A 23028-nucleotide genomic window follows, 5' to 3' on the forward strand; every position below is an offset into this window, starting at 1 on the left:
TAAAGGAACATAAATTAGTCTCAAACCCACAATCTCCGCCTACCCCCCAACTTCCCAGAGTCCTGTGCAGCCCACAGCAAGTGGAAGTGTGCCAAGACCAACAGTGTGGACTGAAGCTCTGTGGATGAAGGGCGTGATGGGCTCTGGTGGACCTGGCGGGCAACCCAATGGGAATCATTTGAAAGCGGTGTCACAAAATGGAGACTAAATAATCACTAAGGACAGTCAAAACGCACAGAAAATACGCTTAGCAAAATCAGAGGACAGATTCCCTACTCCAACTCATTAAAAAAAAAAAAATCCAAAACTAAACAAACAAAAAATCCAGATAAGATAGTAGAAAATGAAACAAAGCAAAATATACCTGCCCCCTTACCTGCCTTTAACTAAAGTATAACACCCTCCCTCTTCTCTCCTCCCAGCCACCCTGGAACAGAATAGGGAACTAGCCACAGCTCAGGTGAAGACTTAGGCCATCTAGCTACACAGAGGGGAGATGGCAGACAATGGAAGTGGTGATTCATTACAAAAGAATACACTCCTAGCGGCCTGCTGCCTCCTGGGCTCACTGCACTATTTAAAGGAACAGCAACCCCCTTTCCAACCTCCCTTATTCTTAACACCTTCCCTCCTCTTGGTCCTGATGGAAAACAGATTTTGAAGAAAATGCCAGCAAAGCACTGAGCTGTCCAAGAAAGGGAGGGCTTTGTGTTCCACAGAAACTGGCAGTCTTACTCTAGAGAAGAGAACAAAAATTTTCTTTCACATCCACACTGTAAGATCTTCCTCTCTGTCTAGTATACCTTCCCTTTCAACCTTTTCTTATTAATTGGAGTTGAGGTCATTTACAACTTTGCCTAATTTGACACATATTACAAGGATGATTTCTCTTCTCCTTCCTTTTATTCCACACTGTTATTTTCACAGACGAGAAGAGATGCAATATTTTGGTTCATAGGCTCTGAAAGAAGAGAGCATCTCAGTGAAATACTCCAACATATATAGGAATGACAGGAAACCTAAAGTTATTTTTTTTTAAATCACATGAGCATGTGTGTCTACTATACTAGAATTCCATAATTAAATGGCCATCTGCTTTTTTCTTTTTAAAGCAAAACTTTGATAACATCGCAAATAACCGAGCATTATAAACCAAAAGCAGGCCTTATAAAACCAGAGCATAGATAATAACAATGAGTGCACACCATGCAGCTATTGATACAGATCTAAACATGTGATGAAAATGTCATCCACTGAAAGCCCTTCACCTTCTTCCACCAAGTGAGGGACGGAAATGGGATGCAGATCAAAGATGCAAAGAACCTAGGTGACAAAATGGTGAAAACATACCTAAATGCCTTTCCTAATATACTTGCTGAGATATTAAATACCACAATGAACTCTTTGATAACTTGAACCATAAACAATGCAGACATTTTCTACTCAGAAAGCTTTACGTTGACAGATCATTATCAAATACTGGGATCCTATGTCTGGCTCAAAAAACCAAAAACTAGCCCTTCACCCTCCCCCCAAAACCCCCATAGAACAAATAAAGATTTGGCCTGTTTGGCTACTTGCTTCATTTTCCCCCTAGATTATTAACAGCTATGTATGTTACATTAACATAGGAAGTGTATACAAAAAACAAACACATTGGAATACCGGAACTTCCCAAGTGTGACATTCTGTATTTTCCATTTGTATACATTCAGAACCGGAAAAACTGAGCTCCTACTTTCCCTTCAGCATTCACACACACTGAGAAAATCATTAATGAGTTTCACTCATCTATTAGAATTCTTAACCACTCCCAAACTCCTTCTTTCCAGTTTCTACTTATCTCTTCTGCTTCCTTCCTAAAATTATAGTTTTCTTAAATGCTGATTATTAAGACCAAGTTATTAAGTGTGCAAACGCTTATGCATTCTAACTTGGGCTTGCACATGCTTACTCAGCTCCTCTAGAAACTAAGGGGACAGGTTCCAAGAGGTCATGGAAAACCTCTGATTATAAGAAGTCCTAGTTTAGGTAACTCTTTCACTGACTTAAAAATATATATAACAAAAGTCATATTTACATTAAAAAGTATATATATAATGAAAGTCAAGTAGTTGAAAAGGCTCCAGTAATAGCTGAGAAAGAAGAGAGCTGGTACCCTCTAATACGGTCAGTTAATGAAAAGTGAATGAGGGCTCCAAGGTTAAGAAGTATCATCTACCAAGCAACAAAGAGAAGCCAGAAACAGGTTCTCTGTCTCTCTTTGTTAAAGTATAGCATATTTCAAAAGAGTTAATCAGGCTCATGATCAAGGGATAAGAAATGCAACAGAAAATATTTCAAGGGCTTCTCCCCTTTGCAGAAGAGGGAGGGGTCTCTTAATAATCTCCAAACTTAAATCCACTGAAAAATTATTTTGCAGAGACATATTCTTTGAAACTCCCCTTTCCTCCAGGTCACGTTGGGAAAACCTCCCTAAAGCTTTACCTCCTTCCAAACAGCACTGCGGGGCATTATATAACATTTACGGAACAGGGCTCCAGCTCCTAAAATCATGCCTCTATCCAGATAGCCAGCTGACTCTCTCGCCCTCCGGTGGTGACTTAGGAAGAGAGACAAGAGAATACAAAAAAGGGGGGCAACATCCTTAAAAGGAAAGCACTGTCCAGTGATGAAATTTCCCTACAGAGCATAAAACCTGGAGTGAAACACATCCCAAGTCTGAGACCAAAGGATATGAAGTTCTACAATGCAACAATGCAAACGATTCTAATTGATCAGTCACAGCCTCATCATTTCCTCTCAACCTATATATAAAGAAAAATGGGTAAAAGGATCATACGGAAGGATGCCAAAAGGAAAAACAGCACCGCCAGGGAAAATCGGGGAAGAGTATTCACCTTTCTATTTGTCAGGAATGACTTGCTAAAATGCAGATACTGCTTGGCACAAGTAAAGACAGGCAGAGAGGGAGAGGGAGGGAGGGAAGGAGGGAGGAAGGGAGGTCTTCCATTTCCTACTCCCTCTCCTTCAGATGTCTTTTAATGCCCCCGTGACTGTCACTTATACATTCAGACCTGCTCTCCTGCCAGGGAGGGCTCTAACCTGCCTGTGGTGCACCTAGATGCTTCTACAGTTCTCATGGAAAACAAACCATGCAGTAACAAAGACATGAAAATCAAACGTATTTTTTTTCAAGCCTTCATTTTTAATAAGCCCTTTAGAGCAAAGGCAGCAAAACTGCAATTCCATCGCCTCTTTGGAGACACCGAAGTGCATCTGAAATTGGATTTCCCTACAACACAGATTCTTCTGCTATTCTTAAAAGGAAGTCAATCCCGCTCCCCTCTTTTTGGCCGTCTACAAGAATCTCTTCCTACCTCTGCAGTCTTTCTCTCCCTCCCTCTTCTCAGAACCAAGACAAAGAGGTAGACAAATCCCCACAGGGTCTTTCCTGAGCCACAGCTGCACAGTACAGGAAACAGGAATCTGCTATGGAGCTAAGGGAGGGGGAGAATAAAGGATACGCACACAACACACACACACACACACACACTCACTCACTCACTCTCCCTCTCTCTCTCTCTCTCTCTCTCTCTCTCTCTCTCTCTCTCTCTCTCTCTCTCTCTCTCGCGGACCCACAACAGGCACAGACTAGCTTTCCAGCTGATAACAGTAATTTTGACCCTTTCTAGAAAGACAATAATAATTAAAACTCTGGTGATTCTGCCCCACCCGCATAGCTCTTTTTAGATCTCGGAAATGAGAAAAGAAACGAACGGAGCAAACACAGATCTTACCTGAGTTACCATTTTCTTTTTCTCCATAAACCAAAGGGAACAGATGATGAACACTCAGAGCAGTTGCGCTGGGGGGGACACCTTCCACGGCTTTCTTTCCACCCCCCTCCCCCCCCAGTCTAGCTTGTTAAGGGCTGGTGACTGTTCTCCCTTTATCTCGTATTCCTTCCTTTTTCTTTCTAGTGTTTCTTCCTTTCTTTTCTCTTCCTCTCTGGCAGTCTCTCCCCCTCCTTCCTTCTCCAGCTCCCTCCCATATCTCAGGCAGATGGCTGAAGGAAGCCCCACCCCTGAATGCCTAAGGTAATTAATCAGAGTAGAGCCCCACCTCTTCCTCCTCCCCCCACCCCCTCCTGGCTGGCTGACATCTCCCAACTCCAGAAACAGGCCTGCTGGAGAATGGCAGTTTGGTGTGTGCTTTGCGCACGCGTGTGTGTATGTGTGTGTGTGTGTGTGTGCGTATGCGCGCGCGTGTGCTCGTGAGGAGAGGAGGGAAGGAGGGGGAGAGAGGCAAGGGCAGGCGCCATGTGCAGGCATATTTTAAGGAGTGAGATTCTGCGATGGTGGCATTAATTATATAGCACAGGAAGTATTCAGGGCAGCTTACCATAGTTAGTACAGATTTAAAATGTTCCATCTAAGAATATCTGATAATATGAAATAAGAAAGAAATTATTTTTTTAAAAAACATTTCCACAGATGTATAGTTTATAGATGCAGTGGATTTAATAAAAGATGAGAAAAGCTGCTCAATGACAGTTGACTGGAAGGTTTTCAAGGAACGGAAATATGCAAGAACCTGCCTGTCCTAAATCAGCCTAAAGACTTCAAAGAACCAAAAGAGAGAAGGGAGGTAATTTAAGTGCATATTTTTTCCATTGTAAAAAAACTGGGGATTCTGAAAAAGGTATCTACAAACATGATGGCTTATGAAACGTAGGGTGGATACTAATTTGACTGTTCAAGGCCTCCAGCTTCATTACAAATTCTGGTTAACTGAGAATTCACCTTTTGTGTTTCTCAGCCTTCTGCAACTCAGCCTCTAGTGAAAAACGTAGACCTTTGTTCTACACATTGGACAACTGTTTCATTGCTATTACTAGTTATTGTTACTATACAGTGCTAGAGATACAGGAGACATGGGAGAATATTCATTAAATATAAGAGTTTCTTTTAAGTTCTCTTAGTAGAAAATCAGGTTTTATTAAAGGGCTTCCCTGTGGCTCAGATGGTAAAGCATCTGCCCGCAATGCAGGAGACCCGGGTTTGATCCCTGGGTCGGGATGGCAACCCACTCCAGTACTCTTGCCTGAAAAACTCTATGGACTGTCTGCTGAGAAGCCTGGTAGCCAACAGTCCATGGAGTTGCAAAGAGTTGCACACGACTGAACACCTTTCACTAAGGTGGCTTAGTGGTAAAGAATCTGCCTGCCAACGAAGGAGATGCTGGAGATGCGGGTTCCATCCCGAGTTGGAGAAGATTGCTTGGAGGAGGAAATGGCAACCCATTTCAGTACTCTTGCCAGGAAAATTCCATGGACAGAGGAGCCTGGAGGGCTAGTCTGTGGGGGTCGCACAACTGAGAGACTGGACACACACACACAGTAAAAAGCCATAGTGGAAAAAAAGCATCAGAGGTGTGATTCAGTTCAGAAGCCCTGGTCAGAGTCCTAATTCTGCCTTTTATAAGTGATCTTGGAAAAGTCTTTGACCTCTGAATATAAATGGTATAATCTTCCTACTTCCCTACTTTCTATTATTAAATATTCAAATAATCTATGTGAATGTTTGATGAGTTCATGGTATTTGTCTCATAACAGTAACAATTTCTATTTTTTTAGTATTCTAATAAATAAGATTCTATATTGTTTTTTATTTTGTATTTTAAGTTATGCTATATTTATGTTATAACCTCTAATAGATTACCTGAAGGGCAAAGAGATTAATTCCAAAGTTAAGCTTCCTATTTTTAACATAAATGCATAAAAAAATCAAAATTAAAAATCACAAATCACATGGAGAATACATTAAGTTTTTTCTGTCTCAATGAGGATTATTTGGCAAAATATATAGTCAGGCTTTAAAAGCAATGTACATATAACAGTGCTGGTTGGCACACTGCCAATATAACATCATCATAAAGTGCTAGTCACTCAGACACGTGCAACTCTGCAACCCTATGCTCCCATCCAAATTAGTAACCATTTTAACAACTCGGAAAACACAGAAACTACCAAATCACCTGAAGAGCCTGGCACAGTCATAGCTATTTACTGAGTGCCTACAACACGCCAGGCACTATTCTGGGCACGTTACAGATACTTGAATACTTTTAGTATATGTGTAAAGAAATACATACAAAAGAAAGGGATCTTTTAACATTAGGAAAAACAACATTAAGAGAAAAGGGGTGGGTCAGTTTTGAACTTGTTCTCATTTAACATTTTTAGAAATGATCTAGAAGACAGAACATATTACATTCTCTGAATCTGTGACTGCAAAGCCAACCTGGAGATAAAATGCAGACAAAAAAGGCAAAGACAGTGGCAGTGAGAGCCGCTCAGTCGCGTCCGACTCTTTGAGAACCCGTGGACTTTAGAGACCACGGAATTCTCCAGGCCAGGGTACTGGAGTGGGTAGCCTCTCCCTGCTTCAGTGGACCTTCCGGACCCAGGAATCGCACTGTGCATTGCAGGTGGATTCTTTACCAACTGAGCTATTAGGGAGAGACAAAGTAAGGAAGCAGAAAAGAGTTCCCTGGGAGCAAGGGCAATGCAGTGTGCTTTGGGGAAAATCTAAACCATATTCATGAGATAATTATTTATGTTTTCAGTTCTAATATAAGAAATAAACTGAGAATCATTGTATACCGTTCTCTGAATCCGCTGGCCCATGACAGGGCAGGGGACAAAAACCCGGAGCACGGAGAAGGCAGAGTCCCCCATTCCGCACCACACAGACACACACACGCACACACACGCACACACGCTACTCTTACGAAACCATAGCTGTCTTGAGTCTGCAAACCTTCATACGTATGGAAAGACAACAAGCCCCAAGAGATTTTTTTTTTTAATAAAAACGAGGAATTCCCACATGCAAAAAGCCTAGGATATAGGTTTCCTTAGGTCTGGTATTCATGCCTCTTTTCCACACGTAGGACGAGTATTTTATGTCGCAGATAATAAACTTGAAACTATTAAAATAATTTTCATAAACTCACTGATTCTAGTGAGCAGTGCACAAATGCAAGGCTATTCTGATGCGCGTCCCTGACTTTAAAGTCTGTAGTTATAGAGGACAACTTGCTCCCTCATGCCCGAGAGAGAAGAGCAACTGAACAGCCTGGGTCTGACCCAGCAACATGCCTAAAGTCCCCTGGTGCTGAGTGTGCCCAGTGGTGTTCCAAGGAGAAACTCATTTCAGGGCATTTTCTGGGCAGGAGGGAGGGGTTTGGGGAGAGAGGCAGGCAAACAGACAATCAATGTCAGCTAAGGGAGGAGACCATGTCCACCCTCAAGGATCAACCCTCAGCTTCCAGCACAGGGCCTAATATATGGCAAGGACTCAATAAATATCTGGGAAATTAACAAGTGAACTTCTAGTCGTCTCAATGTCTTCATTGTTTCCTAGGGGCTTCATGTAATCCCCAGAACTCTAGCTTCCTTTCCCCCATAACACTGAGTGGAAATGGATCTTATCAAAGTCACCAAAGACAGACCTCGGATGGCCAAATTCAATGGACAGGTTATATCTTCTTCTTTGGCATCTGGCACTCCCTCCTTTTGGAAACTTTGACTCTCAGCTTCAAATGAGACCAGTCCTTCCTGATTCTCCTCCTTCCCTGTTACTCGCTTCCCCACCTTACTCTTCTTCCTCTGCTGTTGGGCTTTCAGTCACTAAGTAGTGTCTGACTCCGGGGCCCGGTGGACTGCAGCACGCCAGGTTTCCCCGTCCTTCACTATCTCCCGGAGTCTGCTCATCATAATCATGTCCATTGACTCAGAGATGCCACCTAGCCATCTCATTCTCTGTTGCCCCCTTCTCCTCCTGTCCTCAATCTTTCCCAGCATTAGGGGCTTTTCCAGTGAGTCAGCTCTTCAAATTAGGTGGCCAAAGTAGTGGAGCTTCAGCATAAGTCCTTCCAATGAACAGTCAGGGTTGGTTTCTTTTAGGATTGACTGGTTTGATCTCCTTGCGTCCAAGGGACTCTGAAGAGTCTTCTCCAGAACCACAATTTGAAAGCATTAATTCTTCGGTGCTCAGCCTTCTCTATGGTCCAATTCTCAAATCCATACATGACTACGGGAAAAACCATAGCTTTAATTGCCAACCTTCAATGTTGGTATTGCATGACATGCCATCTTCAGACCTCTTTAACTATATACCACAGGTCCTTAACCAAGGTCCTGAGTATATAGTTCCTCACACAGGTAGCCCAGTGGAAATCTGTTTTCTTATGTGCAATTCTGTGCAGAGAGGATTTATGGTATTCATCAGATTTTCAAAAAGGTACACAACTCAAAAAAGTTAGGCAATGTTTCTTAGTTCCCAAGGCCTCCTGTTGACCAACATGCTTGCCCTGGGTGGTGTGACCGCTCCACTGCTGCAGCTACTACCCACTGACCTTGGTGACCCCCCACATTGCTATGTTCATTCCAGACACCTCTCCTGAGCTCCAGACCAAATTATTCAAATACTGAACAACTGTTACTACCATTTAGATATTCAACAAATTTCTCTATTTTAAAAGTCCAAATTAAATTCTCAAAATGGAATCAATAATTCATTTAGCAAACATCCTAGTGTCAATCATGTGCCAGGCACTGGGGGCGCACAGTAATGGACAAAGGAGATAACCAGTCCTGGATTCTAGGACTCACTCTGCCATGCCTTACTTGGTGAAATGTGGTTAAACTTGCTAACTGGTAAGAGGTATCATTTCTTGAAAACTTACTCTGTGGTGGCTTCTTATCAGGACACTACATATATTCTTAGCTCACTTCATCCTCAGGAAAAGATGCTTTAATCTCCTTTGCAGAGAGGAGGGAACTAAGATGAGGTGAGGCTAAGTATCTCGCCCAAAGCCACGCGAGCTTCACCCAGATTTAAACCCAAATCTGACGGAAAGTCTGGAGACCTTCCAGGTCTTCCAGGACTCCTCCCTCTCACCTGACACCACACCAAACCAAATGCAAGTCCTTTTGATTTCTCTGAAATCTCTCTCTTTGATTTCTCTCTGAAATCTGCCCTTTCTTTTCACCCTGGCACCACAAATTTGGCTCTGACCTTATTATTTTGCATTCAACCTCCTACCAGCTCTCTGCCTTTGGTCTACCCCTCTTCCTGTGCAGGCCTCTCACCATTGCCAGAGCCTGAAATCTCATCATGCCACCTCCCTGGTTAAAATCCTCCACTGCTGCCCACAGCCTAACAAGCGGGACAATCCTGACAGTTAAGGAGGCACCTAACACATACCATGTGGCTTCAGCTCACCTGTCCAGAGCCCCTGCTTTCCCTCTCCCCACCCACCGCCTTCCTCTGCTCCTGCCACACTTCACCGTGTGCAGTCAGCTCCTCTACAACTCCTCCGTTCTTTTCTGTTTCTCACTCCAGGCATCCCAGGCTCCAAAGAGCCTCTGCTGCCCTAACCTGCACCCACACGTGGGTTAAGGACCCCTTATCCCTGTGCCTTGGCACCTGAGCCACAGTTCATATTGTTCCTGTATAACTTTGAACAGACTGTGAGCAATCTGAGGGTAGGAACTGTGTTTCACAATCTTAACTCAGTTCCTAACCCAGCACCTAAATATCTAGTAGATGAATGAATGTTTGATGAAATCAAACTGTGTAATGCTTTGATTTCTACCTCTTGCCATTTATATATCCATGGAGGGTACCTAAGAACAAAAGGCATCTCTGTGGTTACCAATATACTATATAAAAGCAATCTTTTCTTCCCAAAGAGTACTTGGAAATATCTTTAAATTTATAAATTTACTTTAGTATTTTAGAAATTTGAAGGGGAAAGGAAGATGTACAAGATGAGAAAATGGGAGAAAGGCCTGATTTTCAACGTTATTAGAATAGTTTAGATTCTAGACCAAACAATAATCACTGATTAAAAAAAACAAAAAAAAACAAAAAAAAAACACCTCACGACTTCAGGTACCTTGCTCCTCACAATTTTACCCAGACCAGGACGCAACCTCCCCACCTCCTACCCACATACCAGCAATGCTCTAAAACCAGGTCTGAGAGTCCCTGACCAGAAGGCATACTTTCCCAGGCTGCCGCTAACACCCAGGTGAAAAGCAACATTAAAGGGATGGCATTTCCTGTGACAATAAAAACTTGCCAGTATAAAAGCTCTTCACTGCACAGCCCCCTCACCCATAATCCTAAGTGTAAATAACAATTTACACCTAACAGATATAAATACCTTTGCAGAAGCATCTCTAAGACAATACTACTTTAATATCACTTGCACCAGCATTCCCTTTAATATAAATGATGTCAAATTACAGATAATTATATTATATCCTAGCTCATTTTCTCTGGCTTAGGTAGTGTTCAGTTATATATAACTCATTCTAGAACAACAGGTGAGAGCAAAATTTGACATCAACTGCTTTGGACCTTAAATGCTTATAAAAATCAAATAGTCCTCAATTTATTTCCTGTCTCCCCAAAATCAAACCCTTAGAACAAGATCACAAGTAGTACACACTAAGACATAAGTGAGGCCAGAGAAACTAGAAAATATAACTTAATAAACTATTAACTTAGAGTTGCATAACATGTTCTGTAAATCTCTTTAAATTATCCCAAAACATATACAATTGAAATTACATGTACATTCTCTATATTCTCTGAGAGATTAAGGAAATGGTTCTTAGACAAATACTAAAAGGGATGGGACACAAACATATTTATTAATAACCAAATTAACAAGAAAATATATGATTAATCTGTGAAAACCGAACTGTACTGTTTTTCCAATAATAAAATATGCCACGTCTCTATTACTAAATTACTGGAGACTCTGCTGATTTTCTCCACCACTAAATCCTTGTGCCTGGCATAGTATCTGGCACATAGTATGTGCTCCACTAATTCAAAATGAGAAATTACAGTGTACGTATATATCCCTCTACATCAAGGTCATCTGCCCACAAGGAAGTGGGCAGTCTTTGGTCTAGCTCACTCTATACACTCTATCCAGCCCCCAGCATTCTCTTGGCATTCTCTACTGTATTCATTAAACAGGTCACTTCTGTCTCTCGATCTTCCAGAGGCCTAATATCCTCAAGCTGTACTTTACTCTCCTAAACTCTCAAACCATGACACACAGCTGCAACCCCCAAATGTAAGACTCTGCTTCTTCTCCCTCCAACTGCCCTATTCACCTCAAAATGACAATCACTGCCAAAATGGGTGATTGGCAGGTTAAGTACAGTGGCCTCAGGAAAAACTGTGATAAAAGATGAACCCCTAACTTGCAACCAGTTATCACATAACATGAATTTACTGTCTTAGTCATTTATACGGTTCTGTGGTATTAAATACAGTGGGGCTCTGCAGAACACAAGTTTGAACCACTGTACGTTCACCTACATGGGGATTTTTTTTTTTTTACTGAACATGTGCACAATCAGTGGTCGGCTGAATCTAAACAGGCAGAACCACAGATACGGTAATTCTTTTATTTTTTAGGAACCATCAAACAGTTTTCCACAGTAGCTGTACATTCTTATAAACAAATGCACAAGGGTTCCAATCTTACCACATCCTTGTCAACACTTGTTATTTTCTGTCTTTCTTCCTTTTTTTGTTTTTACAGTAGCCATCCTAACAAGTTATATTTTAACCATTCAGTCACAGGCGGTAAATGTACAATCCAAAAGACTAATTTCAAAAAGTTTCTCAAATAGATTTCCCTCTGATCTGGCCACGCTGTGAGGTTTGAGGGATCTTAGTTTCTGGATCAGGGACTGAACCCAAACCCTTGGCACTGAAAGTGTGGAGTCCTAATCACAGGACTGCCAGGCGTGCATGTGTGGTTCAGTAGTTCAGTCATGGCCAACTTGGCGACCCTATGGAACTGCTGCCAGCCAGGCTCACCTGTCCATGGGATTTTCCCAGCAAGAACACTGGAGGTGGTTGCCGTTTTCTTCAGGGATCTTCCCAACCCAGGAAGTGGACCTGCATCTCCTACACTGCAGGTAGATTCTCTACCACTGATCGACTGCGGAAGCCCCTAGACCGCCAAGGAATTCTCTCACATCGGTTTTTATGGGCAGGGAGGCCATACTTACTATCCTTTAAATCATGTCTAGCAACCCTCTACCTACTTACTTTGCCTGTATTTTAAAATGATTTGGCTCAGATTTGGTTCTGCAAAAATTATAACTAATAAAATAACTAATTTAAATTTCACACTCTTAAGACAGGTATGATTTTATGAATCATAGGAGCAATAAAAGGTCAAATATCTAAAATACTTCATTGCCCTATGCTGAGAATTCACTTTGTTTCATTATCTTCACATTAGCAATTCTATAAATTTAATCTAAAAAAACATGTGCAAAACTTTTAATTTTTTAAAAATACTATTCAATCACCTCCTCAATAATGTCCAATTGCATAAAGCATTGGCACAGAACCATAAGCATCAGGCAACAAAGAGCTTTGATTTAACTAAGTTCAAGAATACAACAGAAGCTAAAAATAAAATTTTATAACTATAGTGGAGATAAGAGTTTGGAGAGCAAACAACCATTGTAAATGCACCAACATTTATAAATGTACTGGAAGAACCTGTTACCCTAACAGAATTGAGAAACACGACTGTAAGACAGTTTGGGATCCTTCAACATAAAGTTTAGTTTCCAATCACATTAATTTCCATAATGTGGTGGAGAGTGTACTCTTAAATTTTAGTATCCTATTACCTGCATTTCTAAGCTATCTTAATTTCAGATAGAATGACCTAATAAATGGAGCAAAGTCGGGAAAGTGCAGTTTTAAATCCTGAGCACCACATTTATCAGTACTAAACCTTAATGACTGAAAAGATTTGGGGTGGCAAGTTCATTTTATCATAAACGAATATAATTTTAGCATAAAGACTATCAAATATGTCATAATTTCTAAACAACAACCCTTTAATCCACTCTACCATTTTTAGTTTTGGGGAGAATGGCCAATTTTCTACATTGAAAAATTTATTTACAAATTAATTTATTTTTCTCATAAATTTTAAATACCTCAATCTTCTTTAGAAATATTCTTGCCTTTTCAGTTTCTTTTTTTTACATTACTTACAGTTATTACAAGTCCCTTCCTTTACTAGCTGGGTCTCAGAAATTTACTGTTCATAGATGTTTGTCTTCAAAAGCACATCATTATTTACTTGTGAGAAGTTTTGCTTTTAATCTAGCCTCATGACACTTTACACTGACCAATCAATTGTGTTATGCCAGGAGAGAAATAGCTCACACATAAACGAGATATATAAATACTTTAAAACGTCATTATGGAAAATACTTGCTCAATCTGACTAACTCAAATCATAGAAGATTATACAGTTAAAACAAAACATATGGTATAGACCAGTACACTAGAATATAGTTAAAGAAACATAACCATATCCCCTCCCACATGACATCCACACTGGTAGCTCACAACTTGAACGAGAGCTGTGAGTTTACACTGGAGCGCTTATCCATTAGGTCCAATTAAAAAGAGCTTGGTTTAGCCTTCAGGCCCAACCTATCTAATAAGATAAACTGGGGTTTGTCACTTCCTTTAACCCTAAGCATTTCTGTCAAAACCACAACTTAGGAGCTAATTACTAGAGAAATGTCTGTCTGAAAGAAAAAATTAAGTGCCATGAAAACAAAACAAACCAAACAGAAACCAAATAGTACTGATAATTCAGAATTAATTATATCGACCATTTTTGTTTTCCTAGTCTAGATTTTCAGCACAATCAATATTTCAAAGAATTACAACATATGAAAAATAACCTAGTTCAATCTCTTTATTTTATATACAAGTAAAGTGAAGTCAAGAAAAATGAAGTTATTTGAACATGAATATGGAGGTTTAATACTATAGCTTGAATCAGAATCCATAATCCTTCAACTTCATTCACTATATTGCTACTAACTTAAAGGCAAATAGTTATTCAAGAGTATGGCTGATAAAGGCCTAAATTTTTATGATTCTGGATTTCAACAAGTAAATAACTAAAATGGCAATATCACAGAATAATCTAAAATGCTCAGTGTGGATAGAGCGCCCTCTACTGTATATTACCTCTCTGACAACTACGGCAACAGTTAGAAACTGCCATCTGTGTATCTAGTCTACTCAAAATGAGCCTGAAGTTACTATAATATATACTGTGGCTTAGTTATGTTACAACTATAATGCCAGGCCCAGTATTTAAAACATACATACATACATGTGGGTTAGGTAACCACCCTTCCCCCTGCCACACACACACACACACAAGAATCTCTGAAGCTTCAGAACTTGTAGGACTGAAAGCAACCACCTCCCTGCCCAGCCGTCAATACCATAAATATCAAACTTCCTGTTATAGTAAATTAGCAAATAACTTTGGGAAATCTATGCTCTGAATGGTACCAGGTCAGAAGACAGGAAACTTATAAGCATTTCATCCCACCATAAAATTCTCACTTCAATCAATCACTATCTAGAAAACAAGTTACAACCCTCAGCTTACCTGGACAACAGGATACTGATAATCCATACAATATACACCATACATAGCAAAGGGGGAAAAGATCTTCAGATAAAGACAGTACAGAAAGTATTTAAGCTTCTGCCTTGTTTGATGTGGGTGTCCTGTCCAAAGGAACCTGGAAACACCAAAAAATCCTTGGCTGACTTCCAGCCTACGCAGATAAGTATGTTGACTCAGATGACGAAAGAGCTTGGCTCAGCCCAGGCTTCCACCCCAATAAGACTCTACACTACACAAAAGAAATGTTCAAGGAAAAGCAGACAGTTCCAAACGGAGTTACTAGCTATAGACTGAAAACTACACTAGAGGTTTGCTGTTACTGTTGATTTTAAACTGAAAACTTCTCCAGAAACTCAAGAGGTAGAGAATGACAGCCAAGGACGGATCGTAGGCTCCTTAAAGTGGCACAAAGAACGGTAGGAAGCACAAGGTATCCAGGATCCAAAGTGATATATATATTCCAGGCTTTAAATACGTCAGAGGGAACACTCCCAATCCAGGAGGTGGAAAAGCAAGTGGGACTCGTGTTATTTCCCTACTTCTTCTGGGGCGGGGACTGCGCACACTCACATGCACGTACACACACACACACACACACACACCCTTCTCACTGTCTCCGGCACAGACAGGTGTTAGGATTAACAGTATAAAATCCTTCTGCTGTGGAAAGAAATGGGAAAGAAATGAAGTCACACTGCTACAGGCAGTGAAAGGAGCTCTTTCATGACATTGTATGTTTTTGTATCATTTAACATCTCCTCTGCTGGGCTCCAGCAGAAGCGCGGACAGCTGGCAGGATCAGCACAAGAAAAGAGGAAGGTGGCCCCGACTCTGAGGCAACATGAGTCCACTGGAGACCTTCAGATATGCCAGAGACTCTCTCAGCTGTTCCAGTCAAACATGGAAGGATTAAGTGCGGCTGCCTGCAGAAAGGTGGGGGTGGAAAGGTCTTTTCAGAAAAGCCAGTTGCTCTTCCCCTTTTAGGAAGCTGCTATACCCACCCTACCATTATATACAAACACACATGTGCACACATATTTCTATAACAGATATTAAAAGCAGTAACAAACACAGACAGGTGTTTGGTCAGTCTGACAATGTAGGGCAGGTTAAAGAGTTGGCTTTCAGAGCTTAAACGGCCCTGTAAAACCAGGGAACTGCTAAGTAATTCTTCGAAAATTGAATGTAGAGTGAGCAGAAAGTAAAGATAAATGCTCAGTAAGAGAGGCACATTTATAACTATCATTGCTAACAAATCCCCTAGTTGGGGTAAACATTCAAAAGTTCAAAATGATAAATAATTCTAAATTAGTTTCGGGGGCTCTGATCTCCCTAGTCTTAGAGAGAGAGTAATACTGTAACATGTTTTACTAAGATTAACCCATGAGGATTATCTGCAACTGTGAGGCATTTGTAAGAGTTAAGTCTTACCAAGTCCATTCCACCCCCAGTGCAGTTTTTCTCCTTTTATGGTCACTGCAATTTATTTCAGTATTGTTCAGGAGAAACTGCTTTTTAAGAGTCAAAATGGCCTTAGTACGTTTAAGATAGATATCTTGGTTAAGCATTTACATTAATTCGGTTCTTAGAGATCAGGTGGACCACTGCAATGTACTAGATTATCTTTGCACTGCTGGTACTGATTCTATGTGTATTACACATAAGGGACAATAATAAACCAATCCAGTATAATTAAAAAATTTACTGACCTATTATACACAAGGTATTGTGCTAAGCAATGGAGAAATGAACAGGCACAGTTTTGTTGTCAAGGAATTTGCAGCTTGTGGGAGAATAGACAAGTACACAGGTAAAACCAAAAGGCAAAACAATGCTACAGCTCCAAAATTAAACATCGTGAGCAATTTCTCACTCAGATAATGATATTTTTTAAATGCTACTCTTAATGAACACTTCCACAGTGTCACTTTCTTACCACTAAAACGATGCGACCCTGCTTCAATTCTTAACAGAGATTGTCTGAGCCTGGCCTGTAACAAACATTCTACTTGTCCCAAGAGTCCCTTGGACTGCAAGGGGATCAAACCAGTCAATCCTAAAGGAAATCAAACTTGAATTATTCATTGGAAAGACTGATGCTGTAGTTGAAGCTCCAGTACTTTGGCCACCTGATGCAAAGAGCTGACTCACTGGAAAAGACCCTGATGCTGGGAAAGTTTGAATGCGGGAGGAGAAGGGGACGACAGAGGATGAGATGGCTGGATGGCATCATTGACTCCATGGATATGAGTTTGAGTAAACTCTGGGAGACAGTGAAGGACAGGGAAACCTGGTGTGCTGTAGTCCACGGGGCTGCAAAGAGTCAGACACAACTTAGCAACTGAACAACAACAAAGAGATAACAAAAGGGATGTTTCTATAACAAAATCTTATACTAAATTTTCCCTGGGGTCTTCCTTGGTGATCCAGTAGCTAAGACTCCATTCTCCAATGCAGGGGGCCTGGGTTTGATCCCTGATCAGGGAACTAGATTCCACATGCCACAACGAATTCGCATGCTGCACCTAAAGATAGATAATCCCAAGTACTGCAACTGAATAACGAAGATTTCATGTGCCGCACCTAAGACTCGGTGCAGCCAAATAAATATATAAAATGTTGTTTAAATAAATACAAATAAATATTACAAATAAAAACTAAAATTCTCCTTCTAATCAAATCAAATAATCCTCCAATCCTTCTTCTTCCTGTCCATTCTGCTGTCCCACCTCCAGCAGTACAGTGGTACTGGCCACACAAACACAGGTGAACTAGCATCTTAATCACTATTACACCTTCTTGATATGACTGGTATCAAGATTCCCTTGATATAAAGACTGGAAAATGATACTCGTAAACTGGAAGAGGGCATTGTTAACCATGAACTACAACTGACAAACTTAACTTTCATGAGTTAATAACGCAGTTCAGTACCTGATGAATTAATCACAGAAGATGCATTTTTCCCAAACTGTACTATATTTAAGATGACAGACTGTAACTCAAACTCTGGAACAACTAACCTAATTTCAACCTGAAAGTATCCCCAGATATGTTATTGAGGGCCTTATCAATCTCTGTAGCTTTAAGTTCTTCTTGTGGATAGATCTATATGGACATGGTGAAAAGATATGACTGATACATTTTTAAGTGAGAAAAATTATGTTGTTGAATAGTGGTTATAGTACAATTCTGTAGTTCCATATTTGTAAATGCATATATATATATATCTGTGTGTCTGTGAATAAATTATATATGTAATTTACAAGCTTTATGTGTCTCACATATAAGTTATATTTTATATATTTATATACACATATAATTTATTGGTTAACATGCACACCAATATATGTCATACATAGTTCATATTTATATACACACATAGGCATAGGACAAAACCAAAAGCTCTAGGGGGTGGGATAGCGGTTTTCATTTATTACCTTAAAATAAACTTCGAATTTGTTTAAATACATTTAAATGAGCATTTAATGTTCTATAATTCATCTTTTTTTAAGTTTAAGGGAATCAAAGCAGATTTTATTTTGAGTACAAGTACTTTAAAAACTGGGCTTCCCTGGTAGCTCAGCTGAAAAAAATCTACCTGCCAATGCAGGAGATACAGGTTCAATTCCTGGGTTGGGAAAATGCCCTGAAGAAAGGAATGGCAACCCACTGCAGTAATCCTGCCTGAAAAATCCTATGGACAGAAGAGCCTAGCAGGCTACAGTCCATGGGACCACAAAGAGTTGGACATGACTTAAGGACTAAACAACAACAACTTTAAAAATTAGTAATATTCTCAATGTTATCACATTTGCTTTACCTAACATGATGACATAAATATAAGCTCTCATTTAATACTGGAGGATTTAGATGATAAACAATCAGTACCTAGGTATAGTTTAAACAATGAGCCCTTTGGAAAAATGTCAAAATATTTCAATATGTGAATTATAACTCCTTGTACTTTTGCTTGCCCTTTTACTTACCTCTTTCTACAGATTTTTTGAAATTGTAATTTAAGGCCAATAATTTAGTCAAACAAAAATTCTAAAAATTTCTTACAGAAAGAAAGGTGAATCTTTCACCAGGAAGAAAGCATACTACAAAAGATCAAATTACAAATGTTATGGTTAAGAGTCAAGCTTCTTTCTTTTCCAGACATACAGTCTTTCTGTAGACTAACAGAGCCTTAGTTACTAATAGAGATTTGTTGCGTGGGTCAAAGTTGAACATCGTTTCAATATTTTTCTCCCATTTTCAAAGATTTAAAAGATAAACAAAAAATGTGAACATTTTCAGTTTAAATTAGTACTGTGTCCCTCCCTCAGAGGAAACAGTCTAGGTATTTCCTTTAGATTTAAATACTATCGGCAACCCACTCCAGTACTCTTGCCTGGAAAATCCCATGGATGGAGGAGCCTGGTGGGCTATAGTCCATGGGGTCGCTAACAGTCGGATATGACTGAGCATCTTCACTTTCACTTTTCACTTTCATGCACTGGAGAAGGAAATGGCAACCCACTCCAGTGTTCTTGCCTGGAGAATCTCAGGGACGGGGGAGTCTGGTGGGCTGCCATCTATGGGGTCGCACAGAGTCGGACACGACTGAAGTGACTTAGCAGCAGCAGCATGTTTATTAAAAATAAAATTCCAAAAACAAAAAGACTATTCTCCACAATAAGCTCAGTTATTTGCTGACAATCCCAAATTACACCAATAAAAAATATGCAATGCAACATCATGAATGCTTTTTAGTGTTAAAGTTTCTGCGTATGCATCAATTAGAAATATGAATATAGAAAATGGGCTCCATATACTTCTATATATTTCATTAGCAGAGACACGTAGTCTACAAATTTCAACACCTGTTACACCTAGAACGTGTCTGTTAAATAGAATGTTAACGATATAGAGGAACAAGACCTAGTGAGGGAGTGCGCTATCTAGAAATGATCTCGAGATTTAGGAAATTTAAATTTAGCTAAAGAAAAGGAGACAATTTGCAGTCCCATGCCAGAAGGAATAGCTGGTAACTGTAGTGTAAACTGTACTATCTACAACCCTAGGGATCTCAAGACTTACTCAATACTGGATAATCAGAAAATATCTGAGAGTCTTTGTATTTCTACTCTCTCATTCTTGTTTTCTTCTCTCCTTTTCTTTCCCTTCTGCCTATGTCATAAACCATAGGTATTCAAAGCATAGGTGTTCAAAGATGTGTTCATTGTTCAGAGATAACTAGCTAGGCCTCTGGGTAGAATGCTTTGGCAAAGACTGTAAAGACCTCTGCCCTAAGGTATAACTGATTTTAGTAGCAAGCTAAGAAGATGCCAAAGATTGCTGTGTAGTGGACTAACACATAAGTTCAAAAAGAGATAAAGCTTGAGATAGACAGATGAGGGTGGAGGGGATGGGACAAAGAAAGATACATATGTAGGCAAAATACTATAGTTAGAGATACGTAAGACTTACATAGGGATTAGTGTGGCCAGTCTATTGGACTGTGGGTAAATAGTGGCAAGCAAGAGGAGTAGGCCAGGGTCACTGTGGAGGGCTTAGGCTATCAAGCTATGTATTTCAGACTTTTAAAGACTGAGAGGGAACGAATATTACAAAAGTAACTTTTTGTGAAAATGGCCTTTGGTGGCTGCAGGAAGAATGGAAAGGGGAACACAGCAGTAGACAGATTTATTAATGTAAAACCCACATGTTACCAGAAGGAATAAAGAAGGAACAGATGTAGGAGACATTACAGGAACTGGAGACTGTTCACACATAGTTGGATGGCATCACCGACTCAATGGACATGAGTTTGAGCACACTCCAGGAGATGGTGAAGGACAGGGAAGCCTGGCATGCTACAGTCTATGGGGTCGCAAAGAATCAGACACCACTGAGCAGCTGAACAACAACAAAACACATAGGGTCTAAGAGAGCAGGTAATTAAATATAACACTAAGGTTCTAAGTCTAGTTGGCCAGATAGGGATAACAGTGCTAAAACAGGGAAGTCAGAAGCATGAACTGGTTTGAAATTGTGAAAGGACATCCAATAGAAAATGTCTAACTGGAGAATCACCACTCACAGAGGAGTCTGGTGGGCAGAGGAGCCCATGGGGTCGCAAAGAGTCTGACACAACTTAGTGACTAAGCACAGCACAGCACAAGTACTCAGAATTATAGGTGGCAGCCCCAGAGAGAGGTCAGGGTTAGAAATGAAGATCCAAGAGGAGCACGTGAGGAACAGTTAAGGTCATAATGAGTTAGTCCACAGCATGTTCTGAACATCAAACATAAGCTTCAAAAAGGGAGGGGGGGAAGGGGAGGGAAGGAGGGACAGAGGAAAAGAAGAGGGAAAAAGACAGCAGTTGATACAAGGCAAAGGTCTGAAAATAGAATCTTAAGGAATACACACTTCTAGAAGGCAGAAATAGCAACAAAGGATTAAAAGATTAAGCAGGATTCTGTACTATTCACAAAAGCCAGGACACAGAGGACATGTGTGACTTTTCTTCTATCCTGTGTCTCTTACAGTAGGGATAGCATTTAATAAATTGATACCCAGATAAGAGTAGTTAACAATGTCAAGCAGATATAGAAAGGTTAGAGAATGTAGAAAAGATGATTGAATTGAGCAAATAGGAGAGCAAGAGAAGTTTTGAGAGAGCTATTTCAGTAATATCAGTAAAAAGATGGCAGCAAAGTTGATAAACACATGATCAGAATGAAAAACAGACATGATGCCTACTTTAACAAAACCTTTTACCTTGGGCTGCTTCTTTGTCTTCCAAGTGGCAAGTAAATGCCAAAATTATCGATACATTCAACTCTCCACTGTTGTCTCCATCAAGGCAGACTTTTATCTTCTTTTGTTTGATTATATTGTTCCTTTACAAAATATTCACATCTGAAAGTGACTCCTTCAAGGCCTACCTTAAATGCTATCTGTCCCATGAAGCTCCTCCTGATTACTTCCAGCTAGAAATAATTTTTCTTTTGTCTGAACTTCAAGATGGTTTATCTGTAGCCGACTTAATAGCACTTAGCACTTTCTATACATTTTAAGGCATACTTTATTAACTGGATGATTTCTTTAAGAATGGGACATGTCTATTCATCTTGGTATTTCTCTCAAAGGATGAAGCCAGTACCTTTTACACAGATACAGCCATCAGTATATGAAAAGGGAGGGTCTACATTTTATTACTTGAGAATACAAACCAGAGGTAAATGAATTAAACACCAGGCACAGACCATCTCTTATCTGTTCAGTCAACCTTCATTTATTCAAGCAAGATGTCCCCAGCAGTGAAGTCCTAGGAATACAGAAAGCTCTCAAAGAGCTGACAGTAGCGGAGAGAAAGTAGAAAATAATAAGTATCAAAGTACCACGTGATTAATGCCATCAGAACAAGGCTCGGGAGAAAAATTAAGAGGCAACTGCTGCCACAGTCACCACTGCCATCATCTAATTTCCCAGGGTGGAGTCACCCAGGAATAGCTCACAAGCACTTAATGCTGGAAAAGAATTGTGGAAAGCTAGTAAGAGTCTTCCAGATGGATTGGAGTCAATGGCGGGGAGCTTGGAGGCAGCAGGACAGCATTCCAAATCCACAAACCAGCATAGCATAAGCAAAGTCATACTTTAGGTGCTTACAGCAAGGCAGGCACGTAAACATATGCAGAGTCAAACGCCTATTCAAAAATATTCATATGAGTTCCACTCGTTCTCAGGTCCTGTAAGAATCACTGAATCTTCTATACCAGTGGAAATGTTTTGAATTATATCTGCCAGAGAGGAGCAAATCAAAAGGAAGTGCAGAAACACTCCTTTGTGTGACACATGGTCCAGAAGGAAGGATGGGTAATAACAGGGGGTGCCATGCTATGGCTGAGACACATTCTTCTGTTGATGCTTGGAGTGACAGACATGGCATACAGTCTGCGAGGCCAGGAATTAGTACCGCTTTTAGAAGTGTCTTTCAACTGCTCTTTCATTCTAAATCAGCATTATTCAGAGGTAAAAAGTATCCATAAATCATGGGACAATAGACATTCACTTTAAATCCATAAAGACAAATAGTACATAAAAGATCAGGGTAAAAAGTTATTACCTTTAAGACAGAAAATAATTGTAAATATTCTCATATTGTTGGGGAAATAAGTCTACAAATGATTCTACATAATTATCTTATACAGTAGAGACTTTTACTTTCCACAGAAACGTTCATCTCAACTGACTGATAATATCTCTGTGTGAGATTACAAAAATGGTCACAACATTTCACAGCCCCCCGTTTAAGAGATGCAATTTTCCCTCCAGCCCTGGAGTTTGGCCTCAGCTTCGCGACTCGCACCGGCCATTGGGACATCAGCAAACGTGACACAAGCAGAGAGCTGGCAGGTGCTTGTCCCAGGGGCTGGCCCTCTCTTCCTCTCTAGAACCCTGAGC

The 23028-nt window shown here is 40.2% G+C and overlaps 1 protein-coding gene across 50 annotated transcripts in view; it reads right to left on the reverse strand.

The window, feature by feature from the left end:
• Positions 1–23028, reverse strand: part of RBFOX2 (RNA binding fox-1 homolog 2) — a 293204-nt gene that overhangs the window by 96038 nt on the left and 174138 nt on the right. For 6 of the 50 annotated variants that reach the window (XM_069581149.1, XM_069581138.1, XM_069581126.1 and 3 more), the window contains exon 1: positions 3801–4093. The exons of 32 other annotated variants lie outside the window; for them this stretch is intronic. In XM_069581149.1, the coding sequence (XP_069437250.1) occupies positions 3801–3827 (27 nt within the window). In that variant the 5' untranslated portion in view covers positions 3828–4093. Of the gene's footprint in view, positions 1–3800; positions 4231–14553; positions 15121–23028 lie in introns of those variants that run through there. 12 more of the 50 variants (XM_069581148.1, XM_069581135.1, XM_069581137.1 and 9 more) reach the window with 7 other exon arrangements.

Source organism: Ovis canadensis, chromosome 3 (assembly GCF_042477335.2).
Source record: "Ovis canadensis isolate MfBH-ARS-UI-01 breed Bighorn chromosome 3, ARS-UI_OviCan_v2, whole genome shotgun sequence".
Taxonomy (NCBI): domain Eukaryota; kingdom Metazoa; phylum Chordata; class Mammalia; order Artiodactyla; family Bovidae; genus Ovis; species Ovis canadensis.